General features: G+C 43.5%; 1 protein-coding gene across 1 annotated transcript in view; it reads left to right on the top strand.

Annotated features, from left to right (window-relative positions):
* The window catches only part of Gcna (germ cell nuclear acidic peptidase), a 30,163-nt gene that overhangs the window by 5,770 nt on the left and 8,039 nt on the right, over nucleotides 1–16,354 (top strand). Inside the window, exons 3-4 of the mRNA XM_075956810.1 lie at nucleotides 5,687–5,856; nucleotides 6,333–6,363. Coding sequence (XP_075812925.1) covers nucleotides 5,700–5,856; nucleotides 6,333–6,363 — 188 coding nt within the window. The 5' untranslated portion in view covers nucleotides 5,687–5,699. The remainder of the gene's footprint in view (nucleotides 1–5,686; nucleotides 5,857–6,332; nucleotides 6,364–16,354) is intronic.

Here is a 16,354-nt window from a genome sequence, read left to right as displayed (position 1 = left end):
CGGGGGCGGGGCTGGCTGGTAAGGCACGGGGGCGGGGCTGGAGGGACCAAAGCCGATTGCTGCGAGGGGAGGGGGAGCGGGGGCGGGGCTGGCTGGTAAGGCACGGGGGCGGGGCTGGAGGGACCAAAGCCGATTGCTGCGAGGGGAGGGGGAGCGGGGGCGGGGCTGGCTGGTAAGGCACGGGGGCGGGGCTGGAGGGACCAAAGCCGATCTCTGCAATGGGGGGGGTGAGCGGGGGCGGGGCTGGCTGGTGAGGCACGGGGACTGGAGGCACCAAAGCAGGGGTGGGGGCTGCTGGCTGCGCGTTTCCTGCAAGGGGAGGGAGTATTGGGGGCAGGGCTGGCCGGGGGGAGGGCCCCCCCCTCGAGAGGGCGCAACACCAGAAGAGGGGGCGGTGGCGGGAGTGGGGAGCGGATGGCGGGGATGGGACTCGCGACCTGAGGGAGTGGGTGGGCAGGGGCGAATAGCGGGGAACAGAGTGACTGATGGGGGGGGGTGGCAGGAGCGCCTGGCCTGGGTGGGAGGGGCCGGTGGGAGCAGGAGCGACCCTGTGGCCTCCTGTCGTGAGACCTGGTATGGCTCACTTCTCAGGATCAGACTAGTGAGGACTAGGAAGTCTCTTAGCCAGAGCCGCAGGGGGAGTTCTGCCCCTGCGAATGTGAGGCCATGACAGCAGCTTATGAGAGACTAAGGGTTGAGAAATTGATAATTAAAGACGACCCGTATTGAAATAAAACTAGGTTAAATTGAGGTTTGTCTTCCTCTTTATGCCTCATTAAAGTGGCACTTGAAGTAGATTAAGGGTTAACTACTACATGCCTTTGGCTTTTTAAATTTATTTTTTCTAGATAAGGTTTCCCTGTGTAGTTCAGGGTTTCATTGAAACTTACTCTGTAGACCAGGCCAGATATTGGCCTGCTTCTGCCTTCTGAATTATTTATTTATTGGTTTTTGAGGCAAGGCCTCACTAGCCCTGTATGTCCTGAAACTCAACAGTGTAGACCAGGCTGGGATTAATGGTGTGTGCCTACCCTGGCTTTTTTTATTTTTTATTTTGGACTGTGTGGGGTTTTTGTTTGTGTTTTTTTTGTCTTGTTTTGTTTTTTTCAAGACAAGGTTTCTCTGTGTAACCCTGGCTGTCCTGGAACTTGCTCTGTAGACCAGGCTGACCTTTACCTTGGGATCTTTATGTCTTTTCATGTCTTTTCCTCCTGAGTACTGAGGTTGCAGGTTTGAGTCACCATACCCTACTATCTCAATATTTTGAATTTTTATTTTATTTTTTGTTTGACGCAGGGTTTCACTGCTTGCTAGCCCTGGCTGTGCCAGAACTCACTCTGCAGATCCTCCTGCCTCTGCCTCCCAGTGGTGGAATTAAAGGTGTGTGCTACCACCTAACCACTCAGTTAATCTTCTTAAAAACTTGCATTTATTTATTTTTGTGTAGATGTGCATGTGCAATGGTGGATGTATGGAGAGCAGAAGATAGACAACTTAGAGGAGTTCGTTTTCTTCTATGTAGGCCCCTAGGATTAAATTCAGGTTGTTAAATTTCGTGGTAAGCACCATTTATTGCTGGGCCATTTCACTTGCCTGGACTTGGTTGGTCTTAAAATTGTAAAGAAATAAGAATCTTGGGTTCTATAATTCCAGAGTTTTACATATCTTTGTCAGTGGCCAGAAACTCATAATTCTATGAAGCATGCAACAGTTTATATATTTTTGAGGCCGGCTTTCTCTGGCTTTGGAGCCTGTCCTGGAACTAGCTCTTATAGACCAGGCTGGCCCCGAACTCAGAGAGATCCACCTATCTCTGCCTCCCAAGTGCTGGGATTAAAGGTGTGGGCCACCACTGCCCAGGTCATACAACATATTATTGAGTATGAATAATTCCTGCAAAGTCACTCTGAAATTCATATCTAATGTTGTTTGATTTTTTTCACTCCATTGTTGATAGTGCTGCCCCCAGAGAGACTCAGGAAAAATGATTTTCATCATGATCACAGGGGTGTTTAAAATAGCTATGTCTCTTCAGCATTCTTTGAATGCTCTTATTTGAAATACTGCAGTATGTCAGTCCGTGGAGATAAAATATGGAGGGAGGTACAGAGCAGAGTGGTGGGAAATAGATAAAATACAAAGAAAGTTTAGTTCATGGTGAAAATGATATTTGAAAGGAGTGGAGGCAGTAGATAAGTCAGCAGGCAATTTGATAGTCAATGAACTGTTTGGGGAAAAAAAACAAATTAGAACATATTCAAGGCCCTAGGTTTAATCACTAGCGTTAGAAAAACAAAGCAACTCAAAAAAGTTGGAATTGGGGAATTAGTCCTGCTAACTTGAAGTTTACACACTCATGCTTTTTCAAGCAACCCTAACTAAATACAGTGCCCCCAAAAGATGTGGAAGTAGGAGAGGAAAAGAAGGGGTTCTGTGTGAGGAGGACGGAGATGAGAGGAGATAATGGAGGGGAATGTGGTCTAAGTGCATTACATTTCTGTGTATGAAGTTGTCAAAAAAGTTGCAATTCTTACTTGATTCACTCCTTATACCAAAATAAGTTTCACACAGATATTAAAAAACAAACAACAAAAACCCTAAAACTTAAAGGAAATGGGTATGGTGTAATTCCTAGCACTGGGAAGGCTATGTTGATGGGAAGCTTGTTAAAGTAGTTGAAGCCAGTCTGACTTACACAGGGAGTTCCGGCCAGCCTGGAACTTGTGTGAGACCTTGACTTAAAAGAAAAATTTAAAGATAGTTGAATTTTGCACTATATATTATAATAGGCTATTTTCCTAAAATACAAAAACTTTTAAAATCAATAATTTGGGGAATTTTGTTTTGGAGAATTTTAACTCTGTAGCCCAGGTTAGACCTAAGAGTCTCATTATGTAGTCTATAGCCATAGAATTGAGTGGAATATAAACTGAGCTTTCTAGAGGATAGTTCAGCAGTTCCAGTATTTTAAATACCCATACCTCTACCCAAGTTTTGGTACAGGATCTCACTATGTAGAGCTGGATGGTCCGGAACTCTCAGGCCTCAACACAGATATCTACCTGCCTTTGCCTCCTTATTTCTACTATTAATGATCAGGGCCACCATACCCCACTTTAAATATTCACAATCTTCTTCAGCAATTTCACTACTAGTTCTTTTTCTTTAACTCAAAAAGCTATTTTATCTCGTTTCTTTTTTTACTTTTAAAAATTTGTATTTATGCTGGGCTGTGATGGTGCACGCCTTTAATCCCAGCACTTGGGAGGCAGAATCAGGTGGATCTCTGTGAGTTTGAGGCCAGCCTGGTCTATAGAGCAAGTTCCAGGGGTCAGCCTCCAAAAAGCTACAGAGAAACCCTGGGTTTGTTTTTTTTTTTGTGTGTGTGTGTGTGTGTGTGTGTGTGTGTGTTTGTATTTTTGGGACAGGGTCTCACTGGCTGGCCTGGAACTCACTCTATAGGCTACACTGACCTCAAACTTAGAGAAATCTGCCTACTTCTGCCTGAGTGCTGGGATAGGTTCAACTTGTTCTATTTTTTGCCATGGTCTCTGTATAGCCTGGCTATCTTGGAATTTACTACTTAGATTACACTGACCTCAAACTGAGTTCTTGGCTCAGTTTCCTGAGTGCTAAGATGAAAGGTGTGTGCTACCACACCAGGCATACCTCCAGCATTTGATGACGATTGAGGATCTGGGTTTCTGAAGTGAGAAGTGCAAAGATTCACCTGGAGAAAATTGAGTACTCAGTAGAATCTAGTAGGCAAAGATTCTCAGGGATAGAGAGATGGTTCAGTGGCTAAGGGTGCTTGCTACTTTTTCAGTTACAACCCCAGAATTGGGTAGCCCATAACCACTTTAACTCCAGCCCCAGGGAATCCAACCTGTTCTTTTGGCCTTTGTGGGTAAACTGTGCCATAGGCAAACAGTGACATAAATAAAAATTTAAAAACCTTGAAAGTAACCTTTCAAACCTTGAGGTTTTGTGATGAAGATTAGAAGATCATAAATAAAAAGGGGGATCACTTTTATTTTTCTTTTTAGACTTTAAAAATTTTTAATCACTTTTTTAAAAAAAAGTTTTAAATCCAAAAAAAAAGTATTAAGTTTTTTTTGTTGTTGTTGTTTTTGTTTTTTTTTTCATTCCATAGCTAAAGGCTGACCTGGAACTTGTGACAATATTCTTTCTCCATAACTAAAAATGACCTGGAATTCTCTGATGGCTGTGACTGGGCTGGAACTTGTGACAGTCTCCTCCTTAAGCCTCCCAAGTGTTGAGACTATATACATGAGCCACCTGATTTTAGAACCACTCCTTGATATTGATGCATCAGTTATTCTGACTTTGTAGTGACCAAAAGTAAACACATAATACTTCCTAATTATGTTGCTTCCCGTTTAGGGTAGCAGATTGATACGTATATAAGCATTTACAGTGAATTGTGGTAAGAAAATGTGATGGGCAGAAGTGGTAGTACCATAGGGGTAGAGAAGAGAGAGGACAGCCATTTTCTGGTTTACTTTTTACAGTAGTCCTATGAAAGAAACAGTTCTTTTATAACTACTGCTCAAGAGCCTGTCTTGTGAAAGTCTAGGTGAGCTGGCTTACAGCAGACTGTTATTAGCATAGTTGGAGAGGTCTGAATCAAGTTATTTCACCGTTCAGTTCTGAAATATCTCCATATTTCTGAAATTTGCACATCTTACATTTGATGACAGTTATATATACATATAGGGACTTGAGAAGGATGTTGTAGCAGTTAGAAGTGCCTGTTGCTCTTTAAAGGATCCCAAATTTGGTTGCCAGAACTCAGTGTTGGATGGCTTCCAACCACCTGTAACTCAAGCTCTAGAGGGTTCTAATATCTCTGGTCACTACAGGCACTTGCAGTCACATATAGGCAGACAGACAGATACAATTAAAAAATAAAAATCTTTTTAAAAAGAAGTGCATATAGGGGCTGTGATCTAGCTCAGTTGGTATTTACCTTAGCATGCATGTAACTCTGGGTTCAGTCACCAGCATTGCATAAACTTGAGCATGGCAGGCATACTACTGTAATCCCAATCCTCAAGAGGGAGGAGGCAGGAGGATAAAAACTTCAAGGTCTTGTTCTATATTACATGGGGTTTAATGCCACCTCAGTATCTAATGTAATAGATTATTATTTTGCTATTGAAGCCAACCTGGACACATGAAAGCTTTTTTTTTTGTTTTTGTTTGTTTGTTTTTTTTTTTTTTTTGAGACAGTAAACTATGGAGCCAGTCCTGAAACTTGCTCTATAGATCAGGCTGGCCTCAAACTCAGAGATCTGTCTGCCTCTGCCTCCCGAGTGCTGGGATTAAAGGTGTGGACCACCACCATCCAGTGCACATAAACTCTTAAAAGTATTTTATGCCCTTGCATTTCAGAAGTTGCTTGTTTTTAGCATTTATTGGAGAGTTTTGATATTATATGGCCTGTGCTATTGGTAGCCCTCATTTTATTTTTTTCTTTTTTTTGCCGAAGATTAGGTTCAGGGTTTTTATATTTATTTATTTTTGTTTTTCTAGACAGGGTTTCTCTGTGGTTTTGGAGCCTGTCCTGGAACTAGCTCTTGTAGACCAGGCTGGTCTCGAGCTCACAGAGATCCTCCTGCTTCTGCCTCCCTAGCCCTCACTGTAAAAGCCTCTTTTTCCCCAGTTATATTCTTAACATGGATTCAAGCAGCAGCAGCAGTGGCAGCGGCAGTGGCAGTGGCAGCAGCAGCAGCGGCAGTGGCAGCAGCAGCAGCAGCAGTAGCAGTAGCGCCAGCGGCAGCAGCAGCAACAGCAGCAGCAGTAGCAGCAGCGCCAGCAGCAGCAGCAAAACCTGTAAGTAGCCCGCTCTTTCCACAGTAATGCACATCGAGCATCTTTGTAGATGACTGAAATGAGGTTTGGGATACTTAGCTTGATTTGGTCCTAGGCTTGTTCTCTTTGGGTTGTTGAAGTTATTTCCCTGGTGTCAAGAGTAGATCTTCGTGTTTGTGTGTGTGTTTAATGTGTTGTTTACTCCTTTTTGGTTCCTGGGTCATCTTTTATTTCCTCTCAGTCTTTCTTGGGGGTATAAATTCTTTTATTTTTTTCTATTTTCCTCCCCCTCTTCCTTTCTTTGACCTTCTTTCCATTGCTGGACAAAGAGCCCAAGGTGTAGTAGGCAAATGTTCTACCACTGACCTATGTCCCCAGTTTTGGGAAAATGTAAATTTTACTAGCTCTAATTTATAAATTGTTTTTCAGGAATAAAAGACATGAGCTATTTAGGTTTTATCATGCTTCTTAATGCTTTTTCTTTTTTTGATTTATAGCTGTGACTAAATTGCCACAGAAAGGAGCCAGGTAAGGAGAATTGTTGAAACATGATCGATCGATCTATCTATCTATCTATCTATCTATCTATCTATCTATCTATCTATCAGAAGTATCCACTATTCTGGGTAAGAAAATTTAAGAGTAAACATTTCATTTTCTCTGAGAATAAACACTATATGGTACTTACAGAATCACGATGGTTGTTTGAGTTTATAACCAGTTTTAAAGTATCTGATTCTAGTCTTGGGCCATTTTTTAACTGTTTAGCTGTTTGTTGCTTTTATTTATTTATAGTTTTTAGCTTATTTAAGACTTGATCTCACTATGTAGCCCTGGTTTTCCAGAAACACTATGTAGACCAGGCTGGCTTTTAACTCATAGAGATCTGCCTGCCTCTGCCTCCTGAGTGCTGGGATTAAAGACATGCATCACCACACATGGCTAGTTTTTGGCTTTTTGAGACAGGGTCTCACTATGTAGCCCTGGCTAACCTGGAACTTACTATGTAGATAAGGTTGACTTTGAACTTGTGGCCTCTGCTTCCTAAGTGCTAGGATTAAATGCATGCTCAGTTAGTTTGATTTTTAAAATGTCTTTGAACCATGATTTTTTAGTCTCCATCAGTCAAAAAGACGTTTTGTCTGTGATCTAGTCTGCATCTTGCCTCTAGGTGAATATGCTGAGTGTACTGAAATTATATTGATGCCCAATTCAAATAGCTCATCATATAAAAATCAAGGTTTTTAACCTAGCAGTTAGAGCTTTCAATGATCTGGCCCAGTAAATTGTAGCAAAAGAAGTGAGTAAGGAATGCAAAGAAATCGGGTGAGAACCAAAGGATGACATTGTGCTAGAAATTAAGAGAAGCCATTTAGTTTTTAGTTTTTTTTTTTTGAGACAGTCTATGTATCTCTGACTGTCCTATAATTCACTATGTAGACCAGACTGACATCAAACTGAGATCCACCTGTCTCTGCCTTTTGAATTCTGGGATTAAAGATGTGCCACCATGCCCAGGAAAAAGACTCTAAAAAGAAAAAATACTTATCTTTATGTGTATAAACATTTGCCTGTTGTTATGTATGTGTGCCTTGTACCCATGAAGGCAAGAGGAGGGTTGTTGGACCCTCTGGAACCAGAATTACAACCAGTTACAGGCTACCACGTGAGTGCCTGCTTCTGACTCCGGAGTACTGGAATTGAAGGCATGTGCACCACCCAGCCTCAAAGAAAGGTTCTTTAAGGTTAGAGTAGTAAATAGGATAGCAAAGGCCCATCAACTTGGCAGCATAAAAGAGATCGTGTACAGCTGGGCGGTGGTGGCACACGCCTTTAATCCCAGCACTCTGGGAGTTCGAGGCCAGCCTGATCTACAAGAGCTAGTTCCGGGCCGGGCACCAAAGCTACAGAGAAACCCTGTCTCGAAAAACCAAAAAAAAAAAAAAAAGAGAGAGAGAGAGAGATCATGTACAGTAGAAATAGATTAGCCTTGGTATCTATAATGGATACAAAAAAATATAGTAACAGGTATTTGGAGTGCTTTTCATTCATCACAAAAATGTTTCATGTTCAGGAGATGGATCACTGTGTTAAGTAAGGTACTTGCCACAGAAGCCTGATGACTTGAGTTTGATCGTCAGAATCCATGTAAAGGTGAAAGAGAAGTGACTTCACAAAGTTGTCCTGTAACCTCCAATTGTGTTCTGTGGTACATGCACACACCCACACACACTATATACTTCCCCTACAATGATGACTTTTTAAAAAGTATATCATACAGAGGGTTTGTGGCTATAATCAGAGCCCTTGGAAGGCTGAGGCAGAGTTTCTCTGAGTTCCAGTATATCTTGGGCTAAAGAGTATGTGCTAGCTAATTTTATGTCAGCTTGACACAGGCTAGAATCATTTGAGAGGAGGGAACCTCAACTAAGAAAATGCCTTCATAAGATTGGGCAGCAGGCAAGCCTGTAGGACATTTCTTGGTGATTGATGTGGCAGGGCACAGCTCATTGTGGGTGGTGCCATCCCTGGGCTGTTGGTTCTATGTTCTATAAAAAAGGAGGCTGAGAAAAAACATGATGAGCAAGCCAGTAAGTAGCACTCCTCCATGTCCTCTGCATTAGCTCCTGCCTCCAGGACTCCAAACTCCTTTGACTTTTTGTCCTGACTTTTCGTTGATGTGGAAGTATAGACCAAATCAACCATTTCCTCCCCAAGTTGCTTTGGTTATGGTGCTTCATCACAGCAATAAGACAGAAATTGGTGCCAGGGTAGGGCATTGCTATGACAGACCTGACCATGTCATTTGGGGGTCGATTGTGAAAGTACTTTGGAACTTCGGGGCCAGAAAATTCATTGAGTGTTCAAGCCTAGTGAAATGTTCTATGGGAACTTGGAAGATTAGTGTTGAGAGAAATGCAGATGATGGAGGTGTGGTTTTTGAAGTTCCAGAGGGAAGATTGGAAATCACTTAAAGACTCTCATTAGGGCTGTTAAACGTATCTTCTGTTAAGAATCTGTGTGTGGAAGAATTGGTTGTGATTATCAAGATACCAAAACCACTAAAGTGAAAAAAAACCTTTGCTTTTTTTTTGGGATAATTGATGCTGGACAACTAGAGCTGAGAAATGAGCAGTGATTAAGAACACACCATTGTTGAGGTGAAATCTTGTGGGAAGTGTTTTCTCAGAATTAGCACACACAAGTGGTACTCCAGAGGTGACCTAGGTTGTACCTTGTGTTGGCAGCAGAACCTGGTAGTGTATAAGAGTCACCCAGGTGGTACTGGTTTTGAAGTTATGAAGGTATCGTGGAGAGCAGCTGAGACTTGGCACTGTGTGGCAGGGCTGAAGTCCCTGAAGAGAGCCCAGGAGAAGCTATTGGTGAAAGTACAGTTGCAGCAAGAGACCTCCGCATTTTGGAGATGCCAGTACCATAGGACAACTACCAAGAACAACAGTAGTGGAGTGAAGTCGTCCTGATCTTAGGAGACAATCTGTGTGGGCTATAGTGGGTGGAGCCAGAAAAGTGGTCCTTTAGAGAAGCCCAGAAGATCGTGACTTGAACCCAGATATTGGACATTGAATTATTTACACAGTTGGAGTTTGGTTTTGCTTTATTTAGATTGTGACTGTGCCCTCTTCAAGGTTCTTCCCTCTTGAAGTAAGATAGTGCTTAGTTTTGATTTTTACAGAAGGCCACAGTTGAGAGACTTTGAACTTTGTAAAGAGATTTTGAAAATTTACAAAGACTTCGGATTTTAAGAGATTTGATATGTTAAAGATACTAAAATTTTTTTAAGTGTTTGGAATTTTAAATACTGCGGGACTTGTAAATTTTGTAATGTTTATATTGTAATGTTTATTAATGTGTGATCTTGATGATGAACAAGAAAGGAAAGGTTTTATCTTACCAGTGATATCTTTGTGTCAAGTTGACAAGGGGTCAGTGAGAACCTTTGCTCTTTGGCTCTCTTACACAAATTCATCTCAGAGTTGAAGAATGATAAGCTCCCAATGAATTTTTCCCTGCCACCAAAACTATTTTGAGTACTTGCACTCTAACAAGACCCAGTTTACTTTTCGTAGCTGACAGACGCCTCCTTTGGGAAGTTTGTAAGAAAGGGGAAAGGTGTATAGAGTAATTGGAATAATTGAAAGGTTGTAGTTCCAATAAAGGGGAATAGCGTTAGTGTAGTAGGAAACAACCAAAACTTAACAAGTAATCCTGCTTATTGTAGAAAATATGGAAACTGCCCAGAAGGAAAGAATATTTATGCTCATATTTTTCTTTTGTTTTTTTCCACCTTATCACTTAGCTGTGTGGTGATTGACTCAGACTCTGACTCTCTCTATGAGGAAAAGAGATCTAAGATCTGTGAAATAAGCAGTGAAGGCAAGTATCATCTTTGCTTAGAGAAATAACTGCTCTGAAGCCTTGGCACAAGTGGCAGTTTTAGGATCTGACTCTGCACATTTTTAAGTTTATAATGACCTTGAGGCCAGTGCCCCCCTTTCTTTTTTCATTATGTGCTGGATGTCATATGGCTGGCTTCCTTCTTCTTTCTTTTCTTTTCTTTCTTTTTTTTTTTTTTTGAGACAGGGTTTCTCTGTATAACAGTCCTGGCTGGCTTCAAACTCACAGAGATACACCTGCCTCTGTCTCTCAAGTGCTGAGATTAAAGGCCTGAGCCACCACTGCCCAACTATGGCTGGGTTCCTCACCTTGATCTGTTTCCTAACACAGCTGCAACTCTTCTGCTGCCTTAGGGTTCTATTTGCCTAGACTCCACTCCTCCATCTTCCTCTCCTTCCATCCTTTATAGGTGGGTATGACAAGGAAGAGGAGAGGGTGAGAGGCATGGCTCAGTCCTCTTTCCAGCTTGGTGGAGACTGGAGCTGGGGGAGGTGCCAACTACTATCTACTCTATACACTATTTGTATAAGGTAGAAATCACCAAAAGTCCAGCTACGTCATAGGACTAAATAAAGAAGTTTTTTAAGCTAGAGAACTTTAGCTTGATATAAATGAAATACCACTTTATTGATGTAATTGCCCACATTTTGCTGTGAACCACAAGGCAGCAGGTTTGTGTTTAGGAACAACTGAGCAAGTACTTCATGTTGTTTAGACAATGTGATTTTAAAGTGGGCATAGCATACATAATACTTTCATTGCTAATCTATCTGTCATTACTCTTAGTAAAACACAAAATACAGGGAAAACAATCTATAAGTATAATTTTTAACTGTGATTCAGAATGTCCAAACACTCAGTTTTTTTAATTTGTGCTCAATAACCTGCTGATGTCTGTATATATACAGAGTGGGTTGGATAGAAGGAGTATATTTATAGATGTCTCTTGAATTTCAGATGAGTCTTCTGACGAGTCTTCTTCTGATGAGTCTTCTAACGTTAAGGGCTCCAGCGATCAGAAGTCTCAAGTAATTGTTATCGATGATGAAGATGACAGTCTCAATTTAAAGGGTTCTGAGCAGAAAAAAGATGTTTCTAGTGATGAGTGCCAAATGCCTGTTCTCGAAAAAGAAATTGATTGTGTTGTTCTTGGGGCTACTTCATCTGCTGATGTTTGTGAAATAGGGGCCCCTGGAAAAAGTTCCAAACAACCACCACTGGAGCCTGAGCCGGAGCCCGAGAGGGAGCCTGAGTCTGAGCTAGAGCGGGATCCCCCCGAGCCTGAGCCCGAGCCCGAGCCTGAGCCCGAGCCAGAGCAGGAGCCTGAGCCTGAGCCTGAGCCTGAGCCCGAGCCCGAACGGGATCCAGAGCCAGAACCAGAGGGGGATCTCGAGCCAGGGGGGGATCTCGAGCCAGAGGGGGATCTCGAGCCAGAGGGGGATATCGAGCCAGAGGGGGATCTCGAGCCAGAGGGGGATCTCGAGCCAGAGGGGGATCTCGAGCCAGAGGGGGATCTCGAGCCAGAGGGGGATCTCGAGCCAGAGGGGGATATCGAGCCAGTGGGGGATCTCGAGCCAGTGGGGGATCTCGAGCCAGTGGGGGATCTCGAGCCAGAGGGGGATCTCGAGCCAGAGGGGGATATCGAGCCAGAGGGGGATATCGAGCCAGAGGGGGATCTCGAGCCAGAGGGGGATCTCGAGCCAGAGGGGGATCTCGAGCCAGAGGGGGATCTCGAGCCAGAGGGGGATCCCGAGCCAGAGCCAGAGGGAGATCTCGAGCCAGAGCCAGAGGGAGATCTCGAGCCAGAGCCAGAGGGAGATCTCGAGCCAGAGCCAGAGGGAGATCTCGAGCCAGAGCAGGATCCCGAGCCTGGGCCCGAGCCGGAGCCCGAACCTGGGCCCGAGCCGGAGCCCGAGCTGGAGCCTGAGCCTGAGCCCGAGCTGGAGCCAGAGCTCCAGCAAATTGTTACAGCCCAAGAGTCCAAGGAGAGAAAGGCGGCCGCTCTGCTGGCCCAACAAAGGAGAAAGAAAAGAAAGAATAGATTTATATGCATGGCTCCACCTAAATCACGTAGGAAACGGCGTCGGGTAGTCTCACAGGATGTGCCCAGTCTGCCAAGTGCCTCTGCAGAGTCTAGTCCCCCTGATGAGCCCACATCATCAGACCAACCTGCCAAATGCATGCCATTAAAGAAACGCAGAGGCAAAAGGGCACATACACACGAGTAAAAAGGATCTTTCTGCAAATGGGGGTGGGGGCTCCCATGTCCATCTTATGCTCCAATATGTTAACATTTACAGTTCAGTCCCCATGGAGTGCTTTTCCCCTGAATTCCTGTCCCTATGATATCTTGGGTCATCATCCTTGACATGCCCCCACTACTCGAATTGTCAAGTCCTCTATGCAGCCACAAGTTAACTCCTCCATCCTGCGTTCCCAGTTTTGGAGTTTTTCTCGTGTTGTAACATGTTGCCAAATTTGTCCTCTTGGTAGTTTGTTCATAAGAGGACTCTTAATGATTTATTCTCTAGAGCCTTGTGAGTGGCATGTAACAGATGTTTAATAAATTTGTTAAATAAAATGAGTGAAGTCTCTGGCTGGAGTTACTGGTGCCGTGCGTGGGTTCTGGAAGAAGGCAAAAGGCAAGGTTAGACATGCAAATTAGGTGAAGGTGCTGCTGGGGATATATATGGGGTACACCATACAGGCATCATAGCTGCTTGTGCAACCTAGCCTCTGTGAACTAGCTCTTGTAGACCAGGCTGGCCTCGAACTCAGAGATCCGCCTGCTTCTGCCTCCCGAGTGCTGGGATTAAAGGCGTGCACCACCACCGCCCAGCTTAGAAGAGCTCTTTTTGAGCTTCTCTTTCTGCTTGATGGTACTGATGTTCAGGGTACAATCAACTATTTATTTTTTTAACTGATAGTGGACAAAAAAATTGGGGGCCTTACAGAAGAAACCCATTGCAGCAAAAGTTGAAAGTTGCAAAGACTGGATATGTGCACTGCTAAAGTACTCACTTGCATGGGATTTGATTCCAGTATCCAGGAGATACTAGAGACTCCAAGGGAATGAACAGGAGTCTGGTTAGATGAAAGTTTCTGACCCTAAGTGGGCATGTACATACAGAGTGATGAGGTCATCTTCTGGTCCTGTATGTTGTCATGGTATACCCCTCTACCCCCAGCCATCCAGCCAAAGGACCAGGCCTGTGTGCTCTACTTAAATTCTAGCAGTTACCTGGCAGAGTGTGCTTCCTTCATCCTCACAGCAGCTCTGGCCTCTAAAGTTTCATTCGTCCTTAAAATCAGGACAAAGATGGATATCTAGCCAAAATATGTATTAGGCTGGACACAGCCTGATGGTCATCAGTTTGTAGTTAATAAGCCAATACAGTTGATGTGATGGCACATTAATACCAGCACTTGGCAGGCAGAGGCAGGACAATTAGGAGTTCTAGGCCACCCTCTACAAATCGAGTTCAAGGCCAGACTGAAGCTACCTGATACTCTTATCTCAAAAAGCAACGAAGAAAGTAATTACAGTGGAGAAAGCCTACTTTTTGATTTGAGTTCGAAGAGAAGGTAGTTAAAAATGACTTCCAGGTTTCTCCATGAACACATTTCCCCTTTTGTGTGTATTCTTCGGTTTTGTTTTGTTAGACAGGATTGGGGTTAGAGTCCTTAGATTTGAGCATGCTGTGAAGCACTGTGTCACTGAGCTGCATCAATGCTATCCTGTGAATTTTCAAAGCGTCCTTGACTCAGAGAAAAAGGTTAGGGTGAAGTAGATTATTTAGAGTTTTTTGTTTTTGTTGTTGTTTTTCTTCGAGACAGGGTTTCTCTGTAGCTTTGGAGCCTGTCCTGAAACTAGCTCTTGTAGACCAGGCTGGCCTCAACTCACAAAGATCCACCTGCCTCTGCCTCCTGAGTGCTGGGTTTAAAGGCATGCGCCACCACTGCCCAGTTTATTTGGAGTTCTTTAAGAGTCACAGGAAGCCCTTAAAAACAAGTGATTGTATGAGTCAAAGACATGTTAATACTTAAGCTAGAAGTTGTTACATTTTCTCATTTCTATTCTTAAAATCTCACTTTCCCCCTCAAAATAGGATTTTCAATTTTTATCTCCTGCTTTACTTCCATTCAGGGGTAATGCACACTTATATCTGAATTATCTTTTGTTTTTGTTTTTCAAGACAGGCTTTCTTTGTGTAGCTCTGGCTGTCCTGGAACTCACTCTGTGGGCCAGGCTGGTCAAACTCATAGGTCTGCCTGTCTCTGCCTCCTGAGTGCTGGGATTAAAGGTGTGCACCACCACTGCCTGGCTACAGCTGAATTATTTTTAAGAGAAGGAACGCAGATCTCTGAGTTCAAAGCCAGCCTGGTCTATAGAGAGTTCCAGGTCAGCCAAAGCCACACACAGAAACCCTGTCTTGGTGGAATAAAAAAGAAAAAAGAGAGAAAGTATATCTGAAGAAGCATCTGTGTGTGTGTGTGTGTGTGTGTAAGCATTTTGATTTTTTGTGGGTTTTTTGTTTTGTGGTGCTTGGGGATGAACTGACTACTTCAGCTTGGTGATACTCTTAAGCTTATATTTTGGGAGAAAAATTGTCTTCAGGGAGGGGAAGGGGGAAAGGTATGCCAGGCATTGGGTAGGGGAGGTCAGTTTAGATCTGAGAAAAAAGACTGTGTCCCTGTGCTTTTGGGTAGCTGAGATGATTGAGACAGTTTACCGTGTGCTCTTGGATCCCCTATCAACAAGGCTTCATCTCTGGATTCTATATGCTTTTTTTTGCAGGGGAGGGGGGAGCATTTGAGACAGGGTTTCTCTGTAGTTTTGGAACTTGTCCTGTAACTGTAGACCAGGCTGGTCTTGAACTCACAGAAGTCTGCCTGCCTCTGCTTCCCAAGTGCTGGGATTAAAGGCATGCATGCATCACCACACTCAGTTTCTATGTATGCGTTTAAGCTGCTTTGTCTGTAGGGATGCTTGTTTTGATAAGAGCCAGGTTGCTTTGCTAGAGACTGACAGAAGAAAGGAGAAGCTGCCTCTTGGTGTCCTGTCACTACCCTATCTGAAGGTGACTAGCCTGTTTGAATTTTTACCACTATCTTCCTGTACTCCATCTCTCTGAGAGCCTCCTGCACTGCTGCCCGGAGCTCTTGTCTCGGCTGCTTGTTGTTAGTTTGGATGTGGGGTGCACAAACTTTGAGGAAAAGTTTGCTAATAAGTCTAAAGGCTAGCTTTCTCTGAGTAGACACGGAGGTCCCATTCTCTGCTGCATCTGACAGATGGTAGTGGTTGTCATCTGCCTTTGCTGATACATATCTAGTGTTAAAGCAAAAATGTGAGCTTGTGAAGCCAAACTCACTGTGTTGGCAGTTCATTTTTCTAGCTCTGTGGGCTTCTCTATCTGGTTGTGGTTTGTTCTAGCCATAATTTTTTAAAAGCCTCCTCCAGGTATAATGGCACATATGGTAAATACTAGCAATTAGAAGGAAAAGGCAGAATGATTCCCACGAGTTTGGCTCCAGCCTTGCCTATGTGACAAGAGCCTATCTCCTAAAAAAAAAAACACTTCCAGAGGGAGGAAGGAGGAAGGGTTGTAGACACCAGAGGGGTCAAGGACATCACAAGAAAACTCACAAAAACAACTTACCTGGGCTCATAGGGACTCACAGAATCTGAACTGACAACCAGGAAGCCTGTATGGGACTGACCTAGGCACTCTACATATATGTTACAGTTGTGTAGTATAGATGGAGTTTCCTGTCTCATAGCTGTTTCCCAAATAACTGATGCAGAGACTCAATATTAGTTGGAAACCCTTGGCCAATAGCTCAGAGTTGTTACCAGCTAACTATTAACATTTAAATTAACCTGTATTTCTTATCTCCGCTCTGCCACATGGCTTGGTACCTTTTCTCAGTATGGCATGCTCATGTTGTTTCTTTGTCTCTGCTGAAGACTCCAGGCTCTCCCCTTCTTCCTCCCAGCAGTCTCCTAGTCTGGCTCTCTAGCCCAATCTCTTTCTGCCCAGCTATTGGCCAGTCAGCTTCCTTATTAAATCAATCACAGTGACATATATTCACACAGTGTAAA

Source organism: Microtus pennsylvanicus, chromosome X (assembly GCF_037038515.1).
Source record: "Microtus pennsylvanicus isolate mMicPen1 chromosome X, mMicPen1.hap1, whole genome shotgun sequence".
Classification (NCBI taxonomy): domain Eukaryota; kingdom Metazoa; phylum Chordata; class Mammalia; order Rodentia; family Cricetidae; genus Microtus; species Microtus pennsylvanicus.
This window is presented reverse-complemented; position numbering and strand designations above follow the sequence as displayed.